The following is an 18,086-nucleotide window of genomic DNA, read 5'->3' as shown; positions in this document are numbered from 1 at the left end:
AAGGGGTACAAACTTCCAGTTATAAAATAAATAAGTCATGGAGATGGAATGTACAGCTTAGGGAATCTAGTCAATAATATTGTAATAACTTTGTATGGTGACATATGGTAATGAGACTTAGCATGGGTATCATTTCATAATGTATAAAATATCAAATCACTAAGACCTATACCTAAAACTAGCAAGATACTGTATATCAATTATACTGCAATTAAAAAAAAAACTGGAATAGAAACAAGACAACAAAGATCCCTTCTAACTTAAAAAAAATGTATTTTTTACCAGAGTGATATATCTACACAATTTAAAAAACAAATGGTAGAGAGGACTTCTTTAGCAAACCAACTGTCCTCTCTCTTACCTTCCTTCTCCCACTGTCCACAGATTCCTGCTTCTCCATTTTCTTCATGTTTGTGGGGTTATACCTTTTTCATATTCCTTCATTATAATTTTAATGGGTCCTTGGAAGGCAGCATATAGAAACCCATGTGCCCATCTCGAAAAACAAGCCTTCCTCTCATCATGGACTAATTTTTTTTTCCTTAGGCAAGAACATAAAAAGCAGAATCCATTGTCTTGAAAATCCTCTGCTTACAGAGTCAAAATGCATACAAATGTGTGTGTAATTTAAGCCTGTGTTAGAAACATACTTCTTTCATCTAGTCTAGTCCTTTTGACCTTCTAGGTATTTCTCTATCCTGTCGACCTCATGGGTTCAGGATCCAGGCTTTTTGCCCTCATCCATTTGGTGCTCTCCGGACAAACATTACCTTGAACATCTACATTTTAATTAAAACTTTCGGTATAGGTCACCTGTCACAATAGCAGATTGTAAAATGATTATCAGGATAAAAACAGCAAGGTTGCAAATAACGTATTAGCTACAGTCCCAAAGTGCTGTGCTCTAGGAGGGGAGACACAGTGAGTGGCAAAGCAGCTAGAACCAAAGTGGCCGAAGTGTAGGATCCCCACACCATGGCCTTCCACTCTCCCAGGGATGATTACCCATCCCATGGCTCACTCCTCAGCTGGCTCCCCCTGCTATCCCTGTCATTTCTGCCCTTCCCCACAGCAAAATGGAGAGCCGGGCGGAGCATAGAAAAATTAGACTAAATTCTGTCCTCCTACACTGCCAGTTAACCCACCTGTACTTTACTTCATCCCAATTTCACTTCTCCCCAACTGCTACACACGGCAAAGGGCCCTGCCGGAAAGGACCAGCTAAACCAAAGCCGCGTTTCCATTAGGCAGCAGCACCACACTGAGCTCCTACTATCTCGTGGCCATTGGTCCGTCATCTTTGTTTATTAATTCCTGCTTTGCAGAGGGTTAAGTAGACAACGCTCACAGAATGCACCTTTATCTGGGTTAGTACTCATGAACAGGGAAAAAAAGAGAAGATATCTACTTTGAAAAAAAAAAAGCCATCAAAGCTCCTTAGCACATAATACATTTTAGCAATCAGAGCCAGAACCCAAAAGCTTCGTAAAGAAAAGCAAGTGAAAACGCCTCTAATCGTCATTTTTTAAATGCCTTGTTTCCTGCCAATCTTACATTCGCTTCCAGAGAAGCAAAAGTTGCCCGCTCTGCCAGCGCCTTTGTCAGCTGCCAGCTGTTACTTCCCTGGAAAAAAGGGTCAGAAGGCTGCTGGTAGCTAATAGCCAGCCAGAAGCCGCGAGAAAGAACCATCCCTCGTGGGTTTTAGCTGCTGGCTGATTGTCAGCCGAGAGCTACAAGTTCTGGTTTGATAAAAGCCAGCTATAGATTTCAAACCTTCTTTTTTTCTTTTTCCATTTGTGCTCTGAAATTGTCGTGCACTCCAAATGGAACTCTGTGAGCACGCGGGCCTTTGTTCTGCCTTGTTAGGCACCCGCAGTTCGAGTCCTCTCCAGACAGTCACTTTGCAGAGAGGGCCGGTGGGCTGAGGCGAAGCAGGGGAGGCAGGAGGAGAGGGGTTTGGGGCTGGATGAGCTGCGCGATGCCCGATGGCACGTGAGCAACCCTGAGTGAGGATGGACCCAGCAGAGAGGGTTTCATGCTCTGAGAGACAAGCTCAGAGTCTGGTTGTTTCTGTGATGGCTGTCGGTGGGGGGGGGGCGGGCGGGGAAATGTGCTTTTAAGTTCGAGTCAGGATTTATTGACTGAAGTCCCCTGAAATGAAACAGTCACCAGCTCGAAGTACCAAGCATGAAATCCGAATCTTAAACTGCTTCAAGGCTCCCAACTGTTCCCCTAGGCCAGCGAGGAGAATTACCTTCTCGGAGACATGGCACGAAAATCAGAGCTCTGTAGATTTCAGGGGGTCGGGCAAGAAGGGGGGAGCGCGGCAGGAATTCGGTACAATGGTGTGCTTTAAATCCAGATGCTTAGGGGCTGTCATGTGCCATGCATCAACGGTGAAAAATAAACACCCAGCAGAAGCTGGCTTTGAGTTAAGGTGAGTGCACAATAAATTTCAACTGGTTAAATTAATCGCTCGCTGCTTGTTGTGAATATTAATCCCAGGGAGGGAGCTGGCTTCAACCCAATCAAAAGACAGGTGAAAACTGAAAACAGCAAAACATTTGGGATCTTTAGAGGGAAGGCTTACCTGTGAGCCAAGCGTTGATGCTGAGTCCATTGAGAAGCAGAATCTGACAAACAGCCCCTCCCGCTCTGCAGGCGCAACTGCACCGTGGGAGCCAGCTCAGCCTGCCCTCAGTCCGCACCTGTCCACCCCCCGCCAGGGCTCTCTGGGGATGGAATGCAGAAGAGTCTTGCCTGAGGATGTGGAAAATGGAAGATGAAGGAGCCGGGACTCCTAATTTGGCTTGTCTTGATTATTGTGGTAAAATGTACATTAAAAATTTTACCATTTTATTTTTATTTTTCTTAAGATTTTATTTATTCATTTGAAAGAGAGAGAGCACAAGCAGGGAGAGAGACAGAGGGAGAGGGAGAAGCAGACTCCCTAAGGAGCTGGGACCCTGACGGGGGGGCTCAATCCCAGGTCTTGGAGATCATGACCTGAGCTGAAGGCAGACACTTAACCATCTGAGCCACCCAGGCACTCCCAAATTTACCATTTTAACCATTTCCAAGTGTGCAAGTCAGCAGCCCTGAGTACATTCACAGTGTTTTGCAACCATTACCACTCCCAATTTCTAGAATTTTTTCATCATCCCAAATAGAAACTCTGCACGCATTAAACAACAGCCCCTTATTGTCCCCTTTTCCGGTAAGCTTTCTTCTATATTCTGTCTCTATGAACAACACTATTTTAGGTATCTCATAAAAGTGAAATCTAATAATATTCATTCTCGTACATCTGCCTTGTTTCACTTAGCATAACATTTTCAAGGTTCAGCCATGTTGTAACATGTATCAGTACTTCATTATGTTTAGGGCTGAATAATATTCCATTTTATGGATATATACCACATTTCGTTTATCCATTCATCTCTTTGGTTTCAGGGTTTTTTATTTAAGTAGGAAGCATGCCCAGCATGGAGCTGAACTTGGGGCTTGAACTCATAACCTTGAGATCAAGACCTGAGTTGAGATGAAGAGTCAGACACTTAACCAACTGAGCCCCCCACATGCCTCTATCCATTCATCTATTGATGGACATTTGAGTTATTTCCACTCTTTGATTACTATGAATAGTGCTGCTGTGAACATTTGTGATACCTGTTCAAGTCCCTACTTTTGATTCTTTTGGGTGTGTTTCTTTTGAGGAATCACCAAACTATTTCCCAATTTGTTTCTAATATTCCTAGAATTCTGATATAACAGAAAGAAAAAAATCATTACAAAAAGATACAATAATGGTTGCTTTTGGCATTCGGTATTGATCTCAGTGGGAGATGACTGTTTATAGAATGACCCTGATGGGACATGTTTGGATGTATAAAGAGAGATGCTTTACAACAGTCCCGAAGGAGAAGGTCACCACCAAGAAGAAGAAGTAGAAGGTACAGCCTTGATAAGGATGCGAAACTGTTGTCCTCCCTGGGTGGTGCTGAGACGGGGGCCCTGGAAGGAGGGAGAGAAGAGGCCTCTGGAGAGAGGGAGCCACACCGAGGTCACGGATCCTTAGGTGAAAGATGGCCAATGAAGCTAGAAGGCCTCACAGTCCATTGTAGATTGCTGACTTGGTCAGCCCTGGGCGGTCATTCCCCTCTGTTTTCCCTAAACCTTCAGCTAAAACCTTTTCTATTTCATGAAGTGGTGATCGTGGCCTTGTGAGCAGTCAGGAGCATGAGAGGGACAGGGAAGGGGGTGAGGTGCTCTCACTGTGCGGGAGGTTGGACTGTACCCCTATTCAGTGCCAGCAGAAAATCGGAGGCCAGGTAGCCGTGAGGCACGTCAGAAACCCTGCAGGAGATGAGGTAGGGATTCAGTATCGCTTAGAGTAGATGTTGAAGAAGAAAACAGTTGCAGACAATGGAAGACTTGGGGCTTTCCAGGGTATCCTGAGAATACTGTGCCTCTAAGCAGGGAAACCAGAGTCACCCTACGTAAAGTCCCATTGTCAAATGAGGGCAAGCAAGTCCTGCTCAGTGAATGTTCCATCCGGGCAGGACACTGAGACGCACCCTCTCTGTGGCAACTTATGTCAAAAGGCACAGCCTGTTAAACAGAACTTTGTGGAGACACTGGGGCAGCTTAGATAAGATCTCACTTCCCTTCTCTATGAGGAACAGCCCCAGACAAGTCGTTCTGGGGACTGGCCTCGAAAAGTGAACTTGCTCAGACAGAACCCACCCTGCACCGTGACAGGACCTTGTAAAGTACCATCGGCCTCGATACGGCCACCACGGGTATCAGCGCTTGGACCCACGTAATGAAATGGCAGGAATTTGGGGGATTTTCCCCAGGCAGCAAGGGAGACCGTGGCCCCATGACCCAGAATATGTTGAGAGGGGTCAGAATAGGCTCCCCAAAATGGCTATGGTCAAGGCTTACAGAGAAACGTAACTCTAGTGAGAAATTCTCCATGGCAGGCAGAGCAACGGGTCCTCGGAACCGCAGTCCTCGGGCCCTGTGTTTGAGACCCTTGCTGTTCCAAATGTGGTCCACAGAGTAGCAGCCTTGGTAGCACCCGAGAGCTCATTAGAAATCCAAACCCCAGGCCTCATCCCAGACCTACTGAACCAGAATCTGTCCCTTAAAACACGCCCAGGCAAGGTACCTGTGTACCACATTCTGAGAAGACATTTTTGGCGTCCTGCTCCACAACCTAGGCCGTACCTTGGAATCACCTGGGAAACTTCAGGTTTTGACAGACACTGTGAGAGCTCTCAGGTGATTCCAATCTGTAGTGGAATCTGAGAACCACCACTCTAGAGAGTTCTGCTCTGGCCTCTTCTAGCTGCGCCCCTGTGCTCGGGTGAGGGGTCCAAAGGCCAGTGGTGTGCTGATGAACAGGCTTCCCAGGAAAAAAACGAAAACAAAAACAAATGACCTGTGATATTCGAAAGTTGAAAGTTTACCGTTTCTCCTTGTGTATCTATTCCTACTCGACCGCAGCTGAATTTGGGCTGCGAGGGTGGTAGCAGGAGGACAGAGGTGGGGAGAGATGACTCAGCTCTCAGGCTCCTGTACCGGCTGGCACCCAGGCTTGGGGCCAATGGGGTGTGTCCACAGTGAGCCTCTGCCCTCCTCTAGGGACCGTAGAATTCCCTGATCCCGTGCAGGTCTTTTCTCCAAGGGGGTGGTACAGAGTTTAAACAGGGGCCCCTCGGAGGAGCCGGCATTAGGAAGAGCATGGGAGGGGGTTGAGAGCAAGGGCTCCCACCTCATCCCTATAAGTGCAGGAATGAGCCTGGGGACGGTCACGCCGCATTTTGAATTTGCAGCTCTTTTCAGAGCTCTGCTGTGGTATCGCAACCCTCTGTTAGGACCAGACTTTCCCTGGTCCTTAAGAGCAGGTTTAACTTGCCAGTCTGAGGCTCAGGTGTGTTTCGGGGAAGGAGGGAGAGAGACAGGGAGAGAGGCCAGCAGATGCTGGCAAGGGCTTAAAGGAATCAGGAATTTAAGTGGGAATGAGCAGGAGAATATAACTCAACTCTGACTGCCCAGGAAGCCTTGGAAATGGTGGGGAGGCGCTGGACTTCCCACAGGATGTGGGAGATAGATTTACGTCACGGTGTTTGTTTGTTAAAGGAAAGATGATCTCGAAAGTTTGGAGGACTTATGGCAGAGAGCTCAGAGCCTTGAGTTAGACTGCATGATTTCAAATCGCAGCCCCATCACTCACAAGCCTTGTGGCGTTGGGCAAGTGGCCTAAGCTTCCTTCCACTCCCTACTCCATATCTTCCTCATGAACTTGGGGTGCACTGAAAGACAGGGGACTGGCCAGATCTGTGGCAGGAAAGGGTTAAGGAGAGCAAAGGGCCTTGTGGCAATAACACTAGAAGGCTGGAGGAGGTGGCATAGAACGGGCATTAGCCCTCTGCGGAAGGAGTTTCTTGGGAAGATGGTGCTCGAAAAGAAGGACACGTGGAACCAATGAAGGGATTGATTAGTGAAAAAAGGATGAAGACAAGCATCACCTCCTTCCCAGCTGTTATTAGCTCCAGGCTTCAGTCTCTCACCTAAATGCCAGGTAATCCTTCTTTTCTTTTATTTATTTATTTTTAAAGATTTTATTTTTAAGTAATTGCTACACCCAAGGTGGGGCTCGAACTTACAACCCTGAAATCAAGAGTCATGTGCTGTATTGAATGAGTCAGCCAGGTGCCCTGGTAAGACTTCTTTTAAAAGATTCAAAGTGTGAGGGCTTGAGCTGCATCAGTGGCTGGAAATTAAGCTTCCTCAAAGGGCCTATGAGCTCCCCAGAATGCTGACATCTCTACCGTGTGTGTGCATGTGTGACACACAGAGAGAGAGAGCATGTCTCATGGGTTGTCAGGGTGTTGTGGCTCTGGCTCCCTTGTCAGCTTCAGGTGCCAGTCAGCAGCAGGACCCCCTCTGCTTGTCTGTCTCCAACTTAGAACTTTCACACGAGTAAAATTTCCTGACCTTATTGCTTTTAAGATGCAATTCTAAGAACATCTTTTTTACAGATTATCATCACTACTTCTGTTTACTCTTACTTCTATATGCATTCTGCCAAGTAGGCAAAGCTCGCATGAGAAGAATCCATATTTTTTTCTCTGCCAGGAAGGTGTGATACCAAGGCAGAAGCTTAGAGAGAGAAGACAGTTCTGCTTTCAGATGGCCTGGATGACGTAATCCGTCTGTCCCCAGACCAGAGTGCAGATCGGGGCAGGCAAAAGCCCTCACCAGGTATGTGCTTCGGACTTCGGTTTTTCCTCAGCTGGGTCCTCACATGTGGTCGGATGCTCTGATCTGTAGTAAATTCTCTGACATATAACACTCCCTTAGTCAGCTGGTAGCAGGAAAGTACACCTTAGTGCCACATAGGAATATTTGTAGTATCTACTGTTTTGTTTTTCCCCTTCCAGTATTGACTGATAATTGATTCTGATTGATTTATGCCTTTGTTTGAGAGTTCCTATGTATTACTCTAATAGCAGCTAGTGTTTACTGAGCACAATGCCAGACACTGCACACAGATCATTTAATCTCTTCATACTCCTCCCGCGGGCCTGCACAGTATAGTTGTGTCATTAGTTGTGTCATCTGTGTCTGGCTGAGGAGGCAAGTGGGACTAAAGTCTACCCTCGCCCACCAAGGGCTGTGCTGAGGGAGAGGCTTCATCCCGGGGGAGCAAAAATTGTTCTTCACACAAAGCAGCCAGAACTGCTACATTTGGAGCCTTGCTCACCTGTGAGAGAGATGTCTTACTATTTCCATTGCAGAGATTAAGAAACTAAGGGACGCAAAGAAGCAACAAAACTTCTCGAAGGTCACACAACTGGCAGGCGGAGGAATAGGGACACAGACTAGACACCTGACTCAGAGCTCAGGCTCTTGACCTGGATGCAATTGGTATAATGTCTCTTCCACTCCCTGGGAATTCCCAGTCTTAGGTTGTGAGCGCCCAGAAGACAGGCTTTCGAATCCCAATGGTTGGCCTTTGAGTCTACACAACCTGCCGGGTTAATGTGTACATGAAGTGACCTCTCATACTAAAGGCGTGAAAGCTCAGGTTCTCTGCACAGAGATCTCTGACTACGGCACCCGGTGGCTTGAGACTAGAATTTCATGATATAACAAGAAGAGAAGAGGCATTGAGAGGGGTCAGGCAAAGGAAGCCCGGAGCAAATCAACCGACTAGATTCTCTTGAGGGCATGCAAGTTCTGAGGCCAAGCAGGACTGCAGTCTGGCGGTCAGGCGGCCGAGCCTGCTTGAAGGGGAGGGTTTAACATGAAGCATCCACCTACCTGCCTCGTATCCACACCCCACACCGTGGTCGAGCCCTGAAAGATCAGTGTGCCCGGAAAAGAGATCTCCCTTCTAACCGCGTGACTCAGGTTTCCCCCGTTTACTGCTTTTCTCTGGGTTCTGCCCTGCCTGCCGCCACCACCCTTCCAGATCCTTCCCGCCCTCTCCCTGATGCCTGAAATTCCTTTAATATGGAACAAAGGCTTTCATTTCATACAGGGTGATGAGGCTTAAAATGCAAGCACCCCTCAGAGAGGTGGCATACTGATTTAAATTCACAACATGTAACTTAGGTATAAACGAGTGCTCGGGTTTTTTTTCCTGAGAGCACCTTTTGATGAGGGGAAGGCAGCGAGGAGAATAAGGACACTGGGAAAGGCCGCATTAGAAGGATGGTGGTCTGGAGAAAGAAAAGGACATAGAGAGGAGATGAATCTGTGTGGCTTCGGCATATATATGTGTGGCATCCTTGGCCCCCCAGTAGGTACCAGGCAGCTCGGTGGAGGGCCTTTCTCGAGAGTCCACTCTGCTTTGAAACCCAGCTGTGTGGCCCTCGGAAGCTACTTAACTTCTCTGCACCTTGCTTTCCTTGCTTAGAAAATGAGGTGAACAAAACCTATTGTGCAGGACTGCTTTGGGGATTTCTATTTTATTTATTTTATTTTCTATTTTACTGTGGTGACATGCACATAACATTTATCATCTTAGCCATTTTTAAGTGTACGATTCCGTGGCACTTAGTACATTCACTTCAGTGCAACCATCTCTACCGTCCCTCTCCAGAACCTTTTCCTCTTGCAAAGCCAAAAGTCTGTATGCATGAAACAGTGATTCCCCTTGCCTCCTTCTGCTCAGCTCCTAGCCACCACTGTTCCAATTCCCGTGTCTGTGGATCTGACTATTCTAGGTACTTTGTACAAGTGGAATTACATAGTATTTGTTCTTTTCTGACTGGCTTATGTCACTTACCATGATGTCTTCCAGGTACAGCTATGCTGTAGCATGTGTCAGAATTTCCTTCGTTTTTAAGTCTGAATAGTATTCTGTTGTACGGATAGATCCCACTTTGCTTATCCACTCATCCACAGACGGACTGTTGTGTTGTTTCCACCTTTGGGGTATTGTGAATAATACTGTTATGAACATGGAGGTACAAATATCTCTTTGAGACCCTATTTTTAATTCTTTTGGGTATTAAAAAAAATTCTTTGGGGTATAACCAGAAATGGAATTGCTAGATCATATGGCAATTTTTTTTTTTTTTTGAAGAACCACCATATTGTTTTCCCACAGGGGCCACACCACTTAACATTCCCACCAACAGTGTACAAGTGTTCCCTTTGCCCCACATCCTCACCAACACTTGATTTCTCTTCTCCTCCTTCTTCTCCTCCTCACCTTTCTCCTTTTTGTAACCAACCTAATTATTAAATACCTTACACCGTTTTTACACAGTTTCTGAAAGACACACAAGAACACGTTGAGAATCTCACTTTGCATGCCTAGCACCTAGTGTAGGTCTGGAGAAAGGCAAGCACTCACTAAAGGTTTGGTGGCTGGAATACCCAGAACAGTGCTGGGAGCCTGGGTGTTTCTTCTCATCCTGCCATTGTCCCTTCAACCATGCCACAGAGCGTAAGCCCACAGTGTGTGAGCACAACAAGGGCCATCCTTGGGGAAATTCCTTCTGGTGTGCCCTAGTTTCACTCTGCCCTTTCAGCATTTGAAATCATACCATTTAAAAATGGAAACTCAAGTCTTGTCCAAGGAATGAGTCTTTCCCTTTTTCTTTTCTTTTCATGAATTAATACTGTAGAGTGGAGAGTTTCTGAACATCAGCTCCAAATGGCTTTGTTTGGTTTGGTTTACGGAGGTGGGAAGAGCTGACTTTCATCTAATGGTGTCTTTTGCAAGAAGCTGGTGGGCTTCTTGAAGCTGGCAAACACAAACCGTCCCCTCCTAGGGAGAGGACTAACCCACATCTTGGCTACTCTGGTTATTGGTTCTGTAGCCGCCAGGCCCGTATACACACGGCACCATATGACCGACAGTCTCCGCGCCACTTTTTCAGTGTCTACATCTTCTTTTTCTTCTTGAGTGCTGTCAAGAGTTGTGCAAAGGAAGCAAGTTACCTGTGTGCACCCAAGCATGTAGGAAGGACAGAACACAACACAAGAAGAAGGGACAAGAGGTAACTTCCCCCAGAGGGGAGACAGTTCTGGAATCCTTTTCCACGGACTAGCTGTGTAAATCCGGAGAAGTTACTCGATGTCTCTGAGCCTTGGAGTCCCCGAAGACCAAGTGGGAATAACCGTCAATGGCTTTCTCGGGACTGATGGAGGGTTAAATGTGCTGACATGTAGCATATGGTGGGTTCCTGGTGAAGCGTCCCTCTCCTGTGATGGCAGCTAAAAGGGTATATGCATTAGTCTGAAAACACCAGTGGAGACCCCTGGGGGACAGACGTGCTCATTTCCCAGACTCCCTGACGCCTTCCCTGAATCTACATTTCCCAGTAGCTGCCTACAGCACATTCAGACAGGACTCTCTACTGTTCTAAACAGTTTATGTCCTCAGGCTGCTTTCCAGCAGGGGCCCCAGCAAAGGCCCCAGGTAGGAACTATGAACCTATTCCTCCAGGTGCCTGCCCTTCTGTTCAGAATAAACAGAGACAGGAGGAAGGCCCAGCTCACAGCAATTAAATGCAGCACTTCAGCACCTGGTTATCTTCCTACACGGCCCTCAGGCCTCCCATCTGGGGAAAAAGTTGGGAAGAGAAATGGAAAAGAAAATTCTCCCTGTTCTTCCTGATTGGTTGTATTCCAAAGGTAGGACTTGACAGAAGCATCTTCCAGGCTTTTCCCACGCCATTGAAGGGATGGAAGAGAAATGAAAATGGTTTTCACAGCGCCCCTTTTCTCGGCTCTCCTTGTTTCCTCCCTTTGACATTCTTCTCTGTTCTCCAAGTATCCTGGGACTAGCTGCCGCACAGAGAATACTATTTTTCCCTAAGCAAAAAAAAAAAAAAAAAAAAAAAAAAATTTATAATTTTGAGGCAGAAAGTTCAAGGCCACCGTAATAAATACTACTTTTTTAAAAATATGCTTCTGGAAAAAAAAGACCCAAACAGCCCTTATGTGTAAATAGTATAAAAGTCCTTCATTCTCACTCGTTCCCCTCAATCTCATCCCCTGGAGGTGACAACCACTTCACAGTCTGTGTGCATTTTTCCAGACATTTATAATTTCTTCCTCTGACAGACATGAAATGATTGTCAGTGTGTCAGACGCCAAGGAGAAGTTTGAAAAAACATAAATCTATATATGTATGTCCATGTGTTTATCTGGCACATATAGTGGCAAAAATGAGATCATGTGTCTCAATAAATAATATCCCAGAGCCACTTTTCCCTGTTAGAATGTAGAAATTCATACATACATATTTATGATTTTTCACAGCTGCATAATATTCCATTTTAAGGCTATATCCAAACATCTACAACATGTATATTTTATTTTAAAAATAAGCCGTTTATCCTCTGCCTGCAGAATGCAGAGGAACCCACTTCATGGGACCTACTGGAGCAGAACCTGGCATTCTGGGTGGGGATGCTGCAGGGTCTGTCCCCCGCACAAGGGCGGAGAGATGGCTAGATGTGCGGGCTGAGCCTTGGCCCTCTTCAGTGAGTAGGCAGGGCCAGCACCTGCGGCACAATGTGCCTGCCCGGGCATCTCGCTGTGGTGCCCAGCCGGCCAGTGCCCTCACTGACTTCACACCCACATCCCTCTGATTCCAGAGCTCTAGCTGCCACAGCTCCCATCACATTCTGCTGCCCCTGTCATCCTGTGTCCAGCGTCTACTTTGACCCTAATTTCTGTAGGCTACTGATTAAATAAGGAGAAGGAAGGAGAAGAAATAAACTCGAGGTCATGAAAAATGCAGCCAGAGGAGGACAGTGTGTATGTTGCATGTGTGCAAGCGTGCTCATGCACACATGTGTACATGCCTCTGTGTGTGTGTGTGTGTTGAAAGGACTCACTTTTTCGTGCGTGTTGAAGGGCAGGGAGTCCTCCCTCAGTGGTGAAGGGCAGCAAATGCTGGTATTTTAAGCAGCTGCAGATAGTTAAGAAGCTCTTGCCTCATACTCCACCCAGCTATCTGCCCCCAGTCTCCTCCTTTGGAGCTGCTAATGAATAACCAATCTTAACACCCAAGCTCAATCCCCCTCACCCCCAGGCACCCTCTCAGGCTAAGGCTAGGGCACTGTGGGGAGCACGGAGATCGGAGATCGGGTCAGTGTGGACATTCCTCCACAGTTACTTAGCTGGGTGGTGGAAGCAAAAATGCACCCTAATTGGTCAGTCGGGGGCCTTTTCTAGGGAGTGAAGGAGGTTTCTGTTTTAAGAAATAAAGTGACTTCTCGGCTGTTGATTCACTGCCCACAGGGAGATTTTTCAGCGGAGGCTTCCTAGACTCTAGAAATTTGCATACAACTTCCACTTCCTGCTTCGGAGCCTGTTCTACTACTTACCTGGGCTTGGAGAGGGAGGAGGGAGGCGGGAGCCAGCCAAGGTGGAGTGTGAGAAGGAGAGCCCGACCACCCTGCCCGCTGGTCTGTCTGTCCTTGGTGGTGCTAAGGTAAGTTGTTCAGAACGGTCGCCTGCCTGGCCTTACTTTTTAGCTGCTGACCCATTTTCCCAAACACTGTTTTCTTCTTTACTGAAACGTTCTGCCTTCCTTTCCCCCCACCCTCCACTCCCCACCTTTAACTTGTTCTTATACCAACTTGGGCTGAGAAAATGACACTGTAGTTTCTGGCGAGGAGAAAGTGCTGGTGGTTTAATATTTCAAACGGGCGAGCTGAGTGAGATTAACTCTTTGAGCAACAGGACAGTGCGCACACGGGTGTGTTTTTCTTCGGAGCTGCTTGGGAACCATTTGTTTGAGTACTTAGTGTCCCCACAAGTTTCGGTTAAGGATCCAGCCCCACTTCTCCAAGGAGGGAGCTGGGGACGGCAAAAATTAAGTAATTGGCTTCCAGCCCCAGGACACGTCAGTGGCAAAGATGGAAGGAAAACTCCCAGTTTTCTTGAATCTTGTCTCATGCAGGGAAAAGATCAACCCCACATTCTTGGGCCAGGAAGTTCAGCTCTGCTCTCTGCCGGCTACCCTCCCCCCTCCCAAGCTGCAGGGACATTTACTGGCACTGAAAACCGGGGGAGAAATGCTATTACTTGATCTCAGCATCTAATCAAGCTTCATGTGACTTTCAAGTTCAAGATGAGCTCTTAGAATAGGGGATTTTTTTTTAATGGATGGTGGGGTGGGAGGGGGAGGGAGGCCAAATAACTAATAAAAAAGAGGACAAGAGACTTGGTTTCAAGTCCTTACTCCACTCCTTGCTGGCTCTGTGACTTAGGCAATTCACTTTGGTTTCCCTAGGCCTGGATTTCTTCATCAATAAAATGTGTGTGGGGGATGAACTAACATGATTTTGTCTAAATTCCCTTCTAACAAAATAATGGGAGTCCCACAGGGGTAGCCATACTGGGTGGTCTTGGAAGATTTGTTTTGTTTGCTGACTATTCAAATATATTAATTTTACCTCCTGCTACTAGATGGTTAGTTCCTTGAGGAAAAGGGTTTTGTTTCTTAATCCTTTTCTACCCCCTAGCACCCTGTATGGGTATCAAACGCTTCATAGGTGCTCAAGCTCTTACCATATAAGCCGCTTTAATTTCTGTTTCATCACGGGCTCTCAACGCACAAGGTAAAAGCGGCTTTCAGGGCCAGAGACTGGGGGTGGCTGCGAGGCCACGTGGCTCTGTGTGAGGGCTGCCCGGAATTTAGGCGTTTTTATCGGCTCTTGCTACATAAAACAGGGGGTTTCTTGAATTAGTTCATGTCCCATTTGAGTTCCCCAAGAAGAACTGTCCTGTGAACTTGCCCACAGAGTCAAGGCAGGCCAGACCAGCCTGGCTCCAGGAGGCTGTGTTACCGACTCAGCTGGAGCTGAAAACCACTGCTGGGGTAGACCAATCACTGTGCCGTGAGGTGGGCGAGGGATGTTTGGGGGTGGGGGGGCTTTAACCGGAGGTGAAAGAAAGCCACGCAGCACATCCTGATACCATGTAAAGGTGATGACTGTGATTGGCAGACACAGAATCCTTAACCTTTTCCAAACCACTACTTTATTATTATTGTTGTTATTGTCGTTGTTATTATTATTTCTTTTGGGCAGTTATTTTTTGTGAGTGCAGCTCCAGCAGGCCCTGGCTGACTGAGATGGGCCAACTCAGGGCTTTAAGTATTGCCAAACTCTTTCTGTGGAAAGGCCGTGGTATAGTCATTGTCATGTTCTTAGATGGCTTTCTTCCCCCACCCCTGGATGAGAGGACAGAAATGTCACAGTGTTTCAACTGTGATGAGTTTACCTATTAAATTTTCAAATAACGAAGCACCGTTATCTGAAATGAGGCTCACTGGTCCCGGCTGCCAACCTAGCTTTTACCCAGAAAGACCACCCACAGTCATTCTTAATCTGGTGTTGTGGCTCCAAGTCCTTTCATGATGAAGGTCATGACATGGTGCGGTGACGGCTCTGCGCGCTGTGTGGGGTGGGCTGACTAGGAGTGAAGTCAGGGCAATGAACCAACATGTCCCGGAGAAGATTCCTAACTGGGACATTCCCACTTCTGCAGGGTGCAAAGACAGAAAATGTTTAAGCCTGCTTCTCCCAGGATTAAAGAGTTAGTGACTTTCAAATGCTCTGAAAATAGGAGGAGAAAGCAGTCATATTTGCTGGCATACTCTGACAAGCATTCAGAAAGGCAGATTATGTGGGTAATTTGTCTAAATGAAATCTGTTTTACACAGCACAGAATCGAAAGCTCAGAAATACCCTGAATTCCACCATTTTTCTACAGCAGGCGATTTTAGATAAGCCCCTAAAAACATGTAAGAATTGCAGGCAACTGTTTGGAGGGGGGAAGGGAGGGGAAGAGGCACAGACGAGGCACGTTAAACTTTAAATTCCTTTCAGATCCAGTGAAATGATCCCTAATGTTTAATCAGATTTCCTTATCAAAACAATCCTGCTGTCCTTCCGTGAGAAAGCATCGGAGGACTGGAATCAAGAAGCTCTCCTCCTGGGCCTCTCCGGTTTCTTCTCAGGGCGTTGTCACCAAGATATTTTTAGTTCGTGAAACCCCAGCTGTCCCTACCCCCCCCCCCACACACACACATTCTTCGTGTCCTGTCACCGGCAGGCCTTTGCCAGCCTACATGTGCTCCAATACCTGCAGCAAGGGTCTTTCTGCGCGTGCGTGTGGGGGCGCGTGCGTACACGCATGTATAGACACCAGCGGGCGAGGGGCGGTACTGTGAGTTGTAAACGGGCTGAGGAGTTGGGGCACCTTTCGTCTGCCGGGTGACCCTATAAAGCTGTGCCAGTTTGGCTTGGGTCCCTGATGAGGCCCCTAAAATGGAGCCATTTGGGGTGGGTGATGGAACTGCCGGGGCCTCCCCCAACCCGCGTGTCCCCCTTCCTTCCACCCTGAAGACCGAGGCTGGCTGGGGTCTTGGCACGTCCCTCAGTGATGAGGGAAACTTGACTCTTCTGCCTCATTGATTTCCCGCTCTGGGGGTTTCCAGTGTTTTTCCTTCTTCCCCTCCCAGGGTCACTGAGGCTCCCTCCCATTTCTGATCCGTGCTCCTCCTCCGAGCTGTCTGCCTAGGCTCTTCCTGGTTCATTAGCTGACCCATGACACTCTTGCCTTTCACCTGTATTCATTCTTTCCCTTCCCTTCCAGCTACCCCTTCTCATACCCAGTAATACATAAAAATCCCAATTTAAATAAATTTCTCTCCTACACCAAAAAAGGGCACATTTTAAAAAATGCCCTTCAAGTTTTCCCCACTTTCCTTGTTGTCTCTCTCCTCTTCCATTCCATTCTTGCTTAATATTCCCTCTTCTTTCTCTCCTGATTTTTCCTTTCTGCCCCTTCTCCTTCTGTCTGGGGCTTGGACTGAAATTAAGAATCACAGATATGTGCTTAGAGAAACCTTATCTGAAACAAAACGAACAAAAAACCTGGGCTGGTTTGAGGCTGTTCTCCAAATATTTATCCCCAGCTAACTAGAGGGAAGAATCCGTCCGTTCCCATTAGTCTGTGGTCTCCTTGCTTAGCAGCTCAGAGGAGCTCCAGAGGGAACTTCAAAATCAGGTCAAGTCATGCTGTGCTGCCTTAAGCCTGATGTGAGTCGTACTGTGCAGGGGATGAAAAAGGGCCAGTAAATGCTCCCTTGTCTCCTGGGCTCACCACTGCTTCCAATTCTCTGGCAAACCAAATGGAAGAACTTCTCTGTCTGGGAAGTTCTGCAAGTAAACTTGGAAGTATTTATTCACTGGAATTTGAACAGGAGCCAAACAGTTCACTCAAAACCAGCTTCCACTGAGCAAACTGACATTGTGAAAGTTTGCATGCATTTGGGCAGTAAACAAAGAACATTAATGAGTTTAAAGGTTTTTTTTTAAATACGTGACTTTTAGACTTTTAACTTATTAAAAAAAAAAAAATTCCTCCCTGAGGAATGAAGTAAGACCTTGAGACTCTGTAATTGAAAGTATCTGGTCCAAATTGGATCTGAGGACCTTTCTAGCTATAAATTTAGATGTTTATTTATTCTGTCCACCTGAAATATTCATATTGTGTATCTCTAGGACTCTTCAGCCCCATTGTTGACCCAAAGAATTCTTAAAAAAAAAAAAAAATCCAAGCAGTAGGTGAAGAACAAGCCTTGATTACTTAGGAGCTGGTAATGTGGTTTATTAATTACTCAGGCTGCTCACTTCTGCCCTTCCTCTGTTTCTTGCTCTGCTATTTGTCTTCTTCCAGGGACATAACACCTTCATTAAATCCTATCCGTCCTTGCCTCAGAGGCGTCCCCTGGAAAATATCCCCTCTCTAGATGCATCACCATTTATCATCACCCTTTGTTTGTGCTCTGTCAACCAGTTTTCAATTTATTTTGAATTCAGCTTATGATTAAAATTTAATGAGATCCAATCAAGTGCTTTTCTCAAATCAAGATGCCTCTGCAGTCTCATCCGTGTCCTCTATTGTAATGGCATGAAGGAAAGCCACCACAGGTTTCCCGCCTGGTAATCCTTTATAAAACACAGGTGGCTTGTATCCACGCCTCCTTAGCATCAAGGTGAATGGTTACAAAACATATTCATTCTAGAAGCTTCCAGGGTTTACTCAGCTCCTTCAGGCCCCTTCCTCCCTCCTCCGTCCAAATAGCTGTACAAGTCAGGGCTCCCAACCAACAAATTACTGAGTGCGTGGGTTCTGGTGCTGAACTGCTTGGATTTGAATCCTGTCTGTGCTGCTTACTGATCATGTGATCTTGGGAAAGTTACTTAACTTCCCTGTGCCTCAGTTGCCCCACCTGTTAGATGAGATTGCAAATAGTACTTGCCAAATAGGGTAGCTGTGAAGATGAAATAAGTTAAAATATGTAAAGCACTTGGAGCAATATTTGGCATGTAATAAATGTTCAATGAACACTAACAATTACTACTAATAAAGGAGAAGATTTCTTTCTTTCCTTTTTTTTTTTTAGAGATAGAGAGCATGCAAGTGGGGGGTGGGAGAACAGAGGAAGAGCATCTTCAGCAGGCTCCACGCCCAGTGTAGGTCCCATGCGGGGCTCAACCTCATGACCCTAAGATCATGACCTGAGTCAA

At 46.6% G+C, this 18,086-nt stretch overlaps 1 protein-coding gene across 3 annotated transcripts in view; it reads left to right on the top strand.

Annotated features, from left to right (window-relative positions):
* The first annotated feature begins 6,185 nt into the window (after positions 1 to 6,185).
* TRAF3IP2 (TRAF3 interacting protein 2) overlaps positions 6,186 to 18,086 on the top strand; it is a 48,693-nt gene continuing 36,792 nt past the window's right edge. The window contains exons 1-2 of one of the 3 annotated variants that reach the window (XM_047734507.1): positions 6,186 to 6,589; positions 7,147 to 7,272. Coding sequence is in view for 1 of the 3 variants with exons in the window: in XM_047734505.1 (XP_047590461.1) it covers positions 6,583 to 6,589 (7 nt within the window). In the remaining 2 variants the exon portion in view is untranslated. Of the gene's footprint in view, positions 6,590 to 7,146; positions 7,273 to 12,598; positions 12,974 to 18,086 lie in introns of those variants that run through there. The other 2 variants (XM_047734505.1, XM_047734506.1) reach the window with 2 other exon arrangements.

This window comes from Lutra lutra, chromosome 6 (assembly GCF_902655055.1).
Source record: "Lutra lutra chromosome 6, mLutLut1.2, whole genome shotgun sequence".
NCBI lineage: Eukaryota > Metazoa > Chordata > Mammalia > Carnivora > Mustelidae > Lutra > Lutra lutra.
This window is presented reverse-complemented; position numbering and strand designations above follow the sequence as displayed.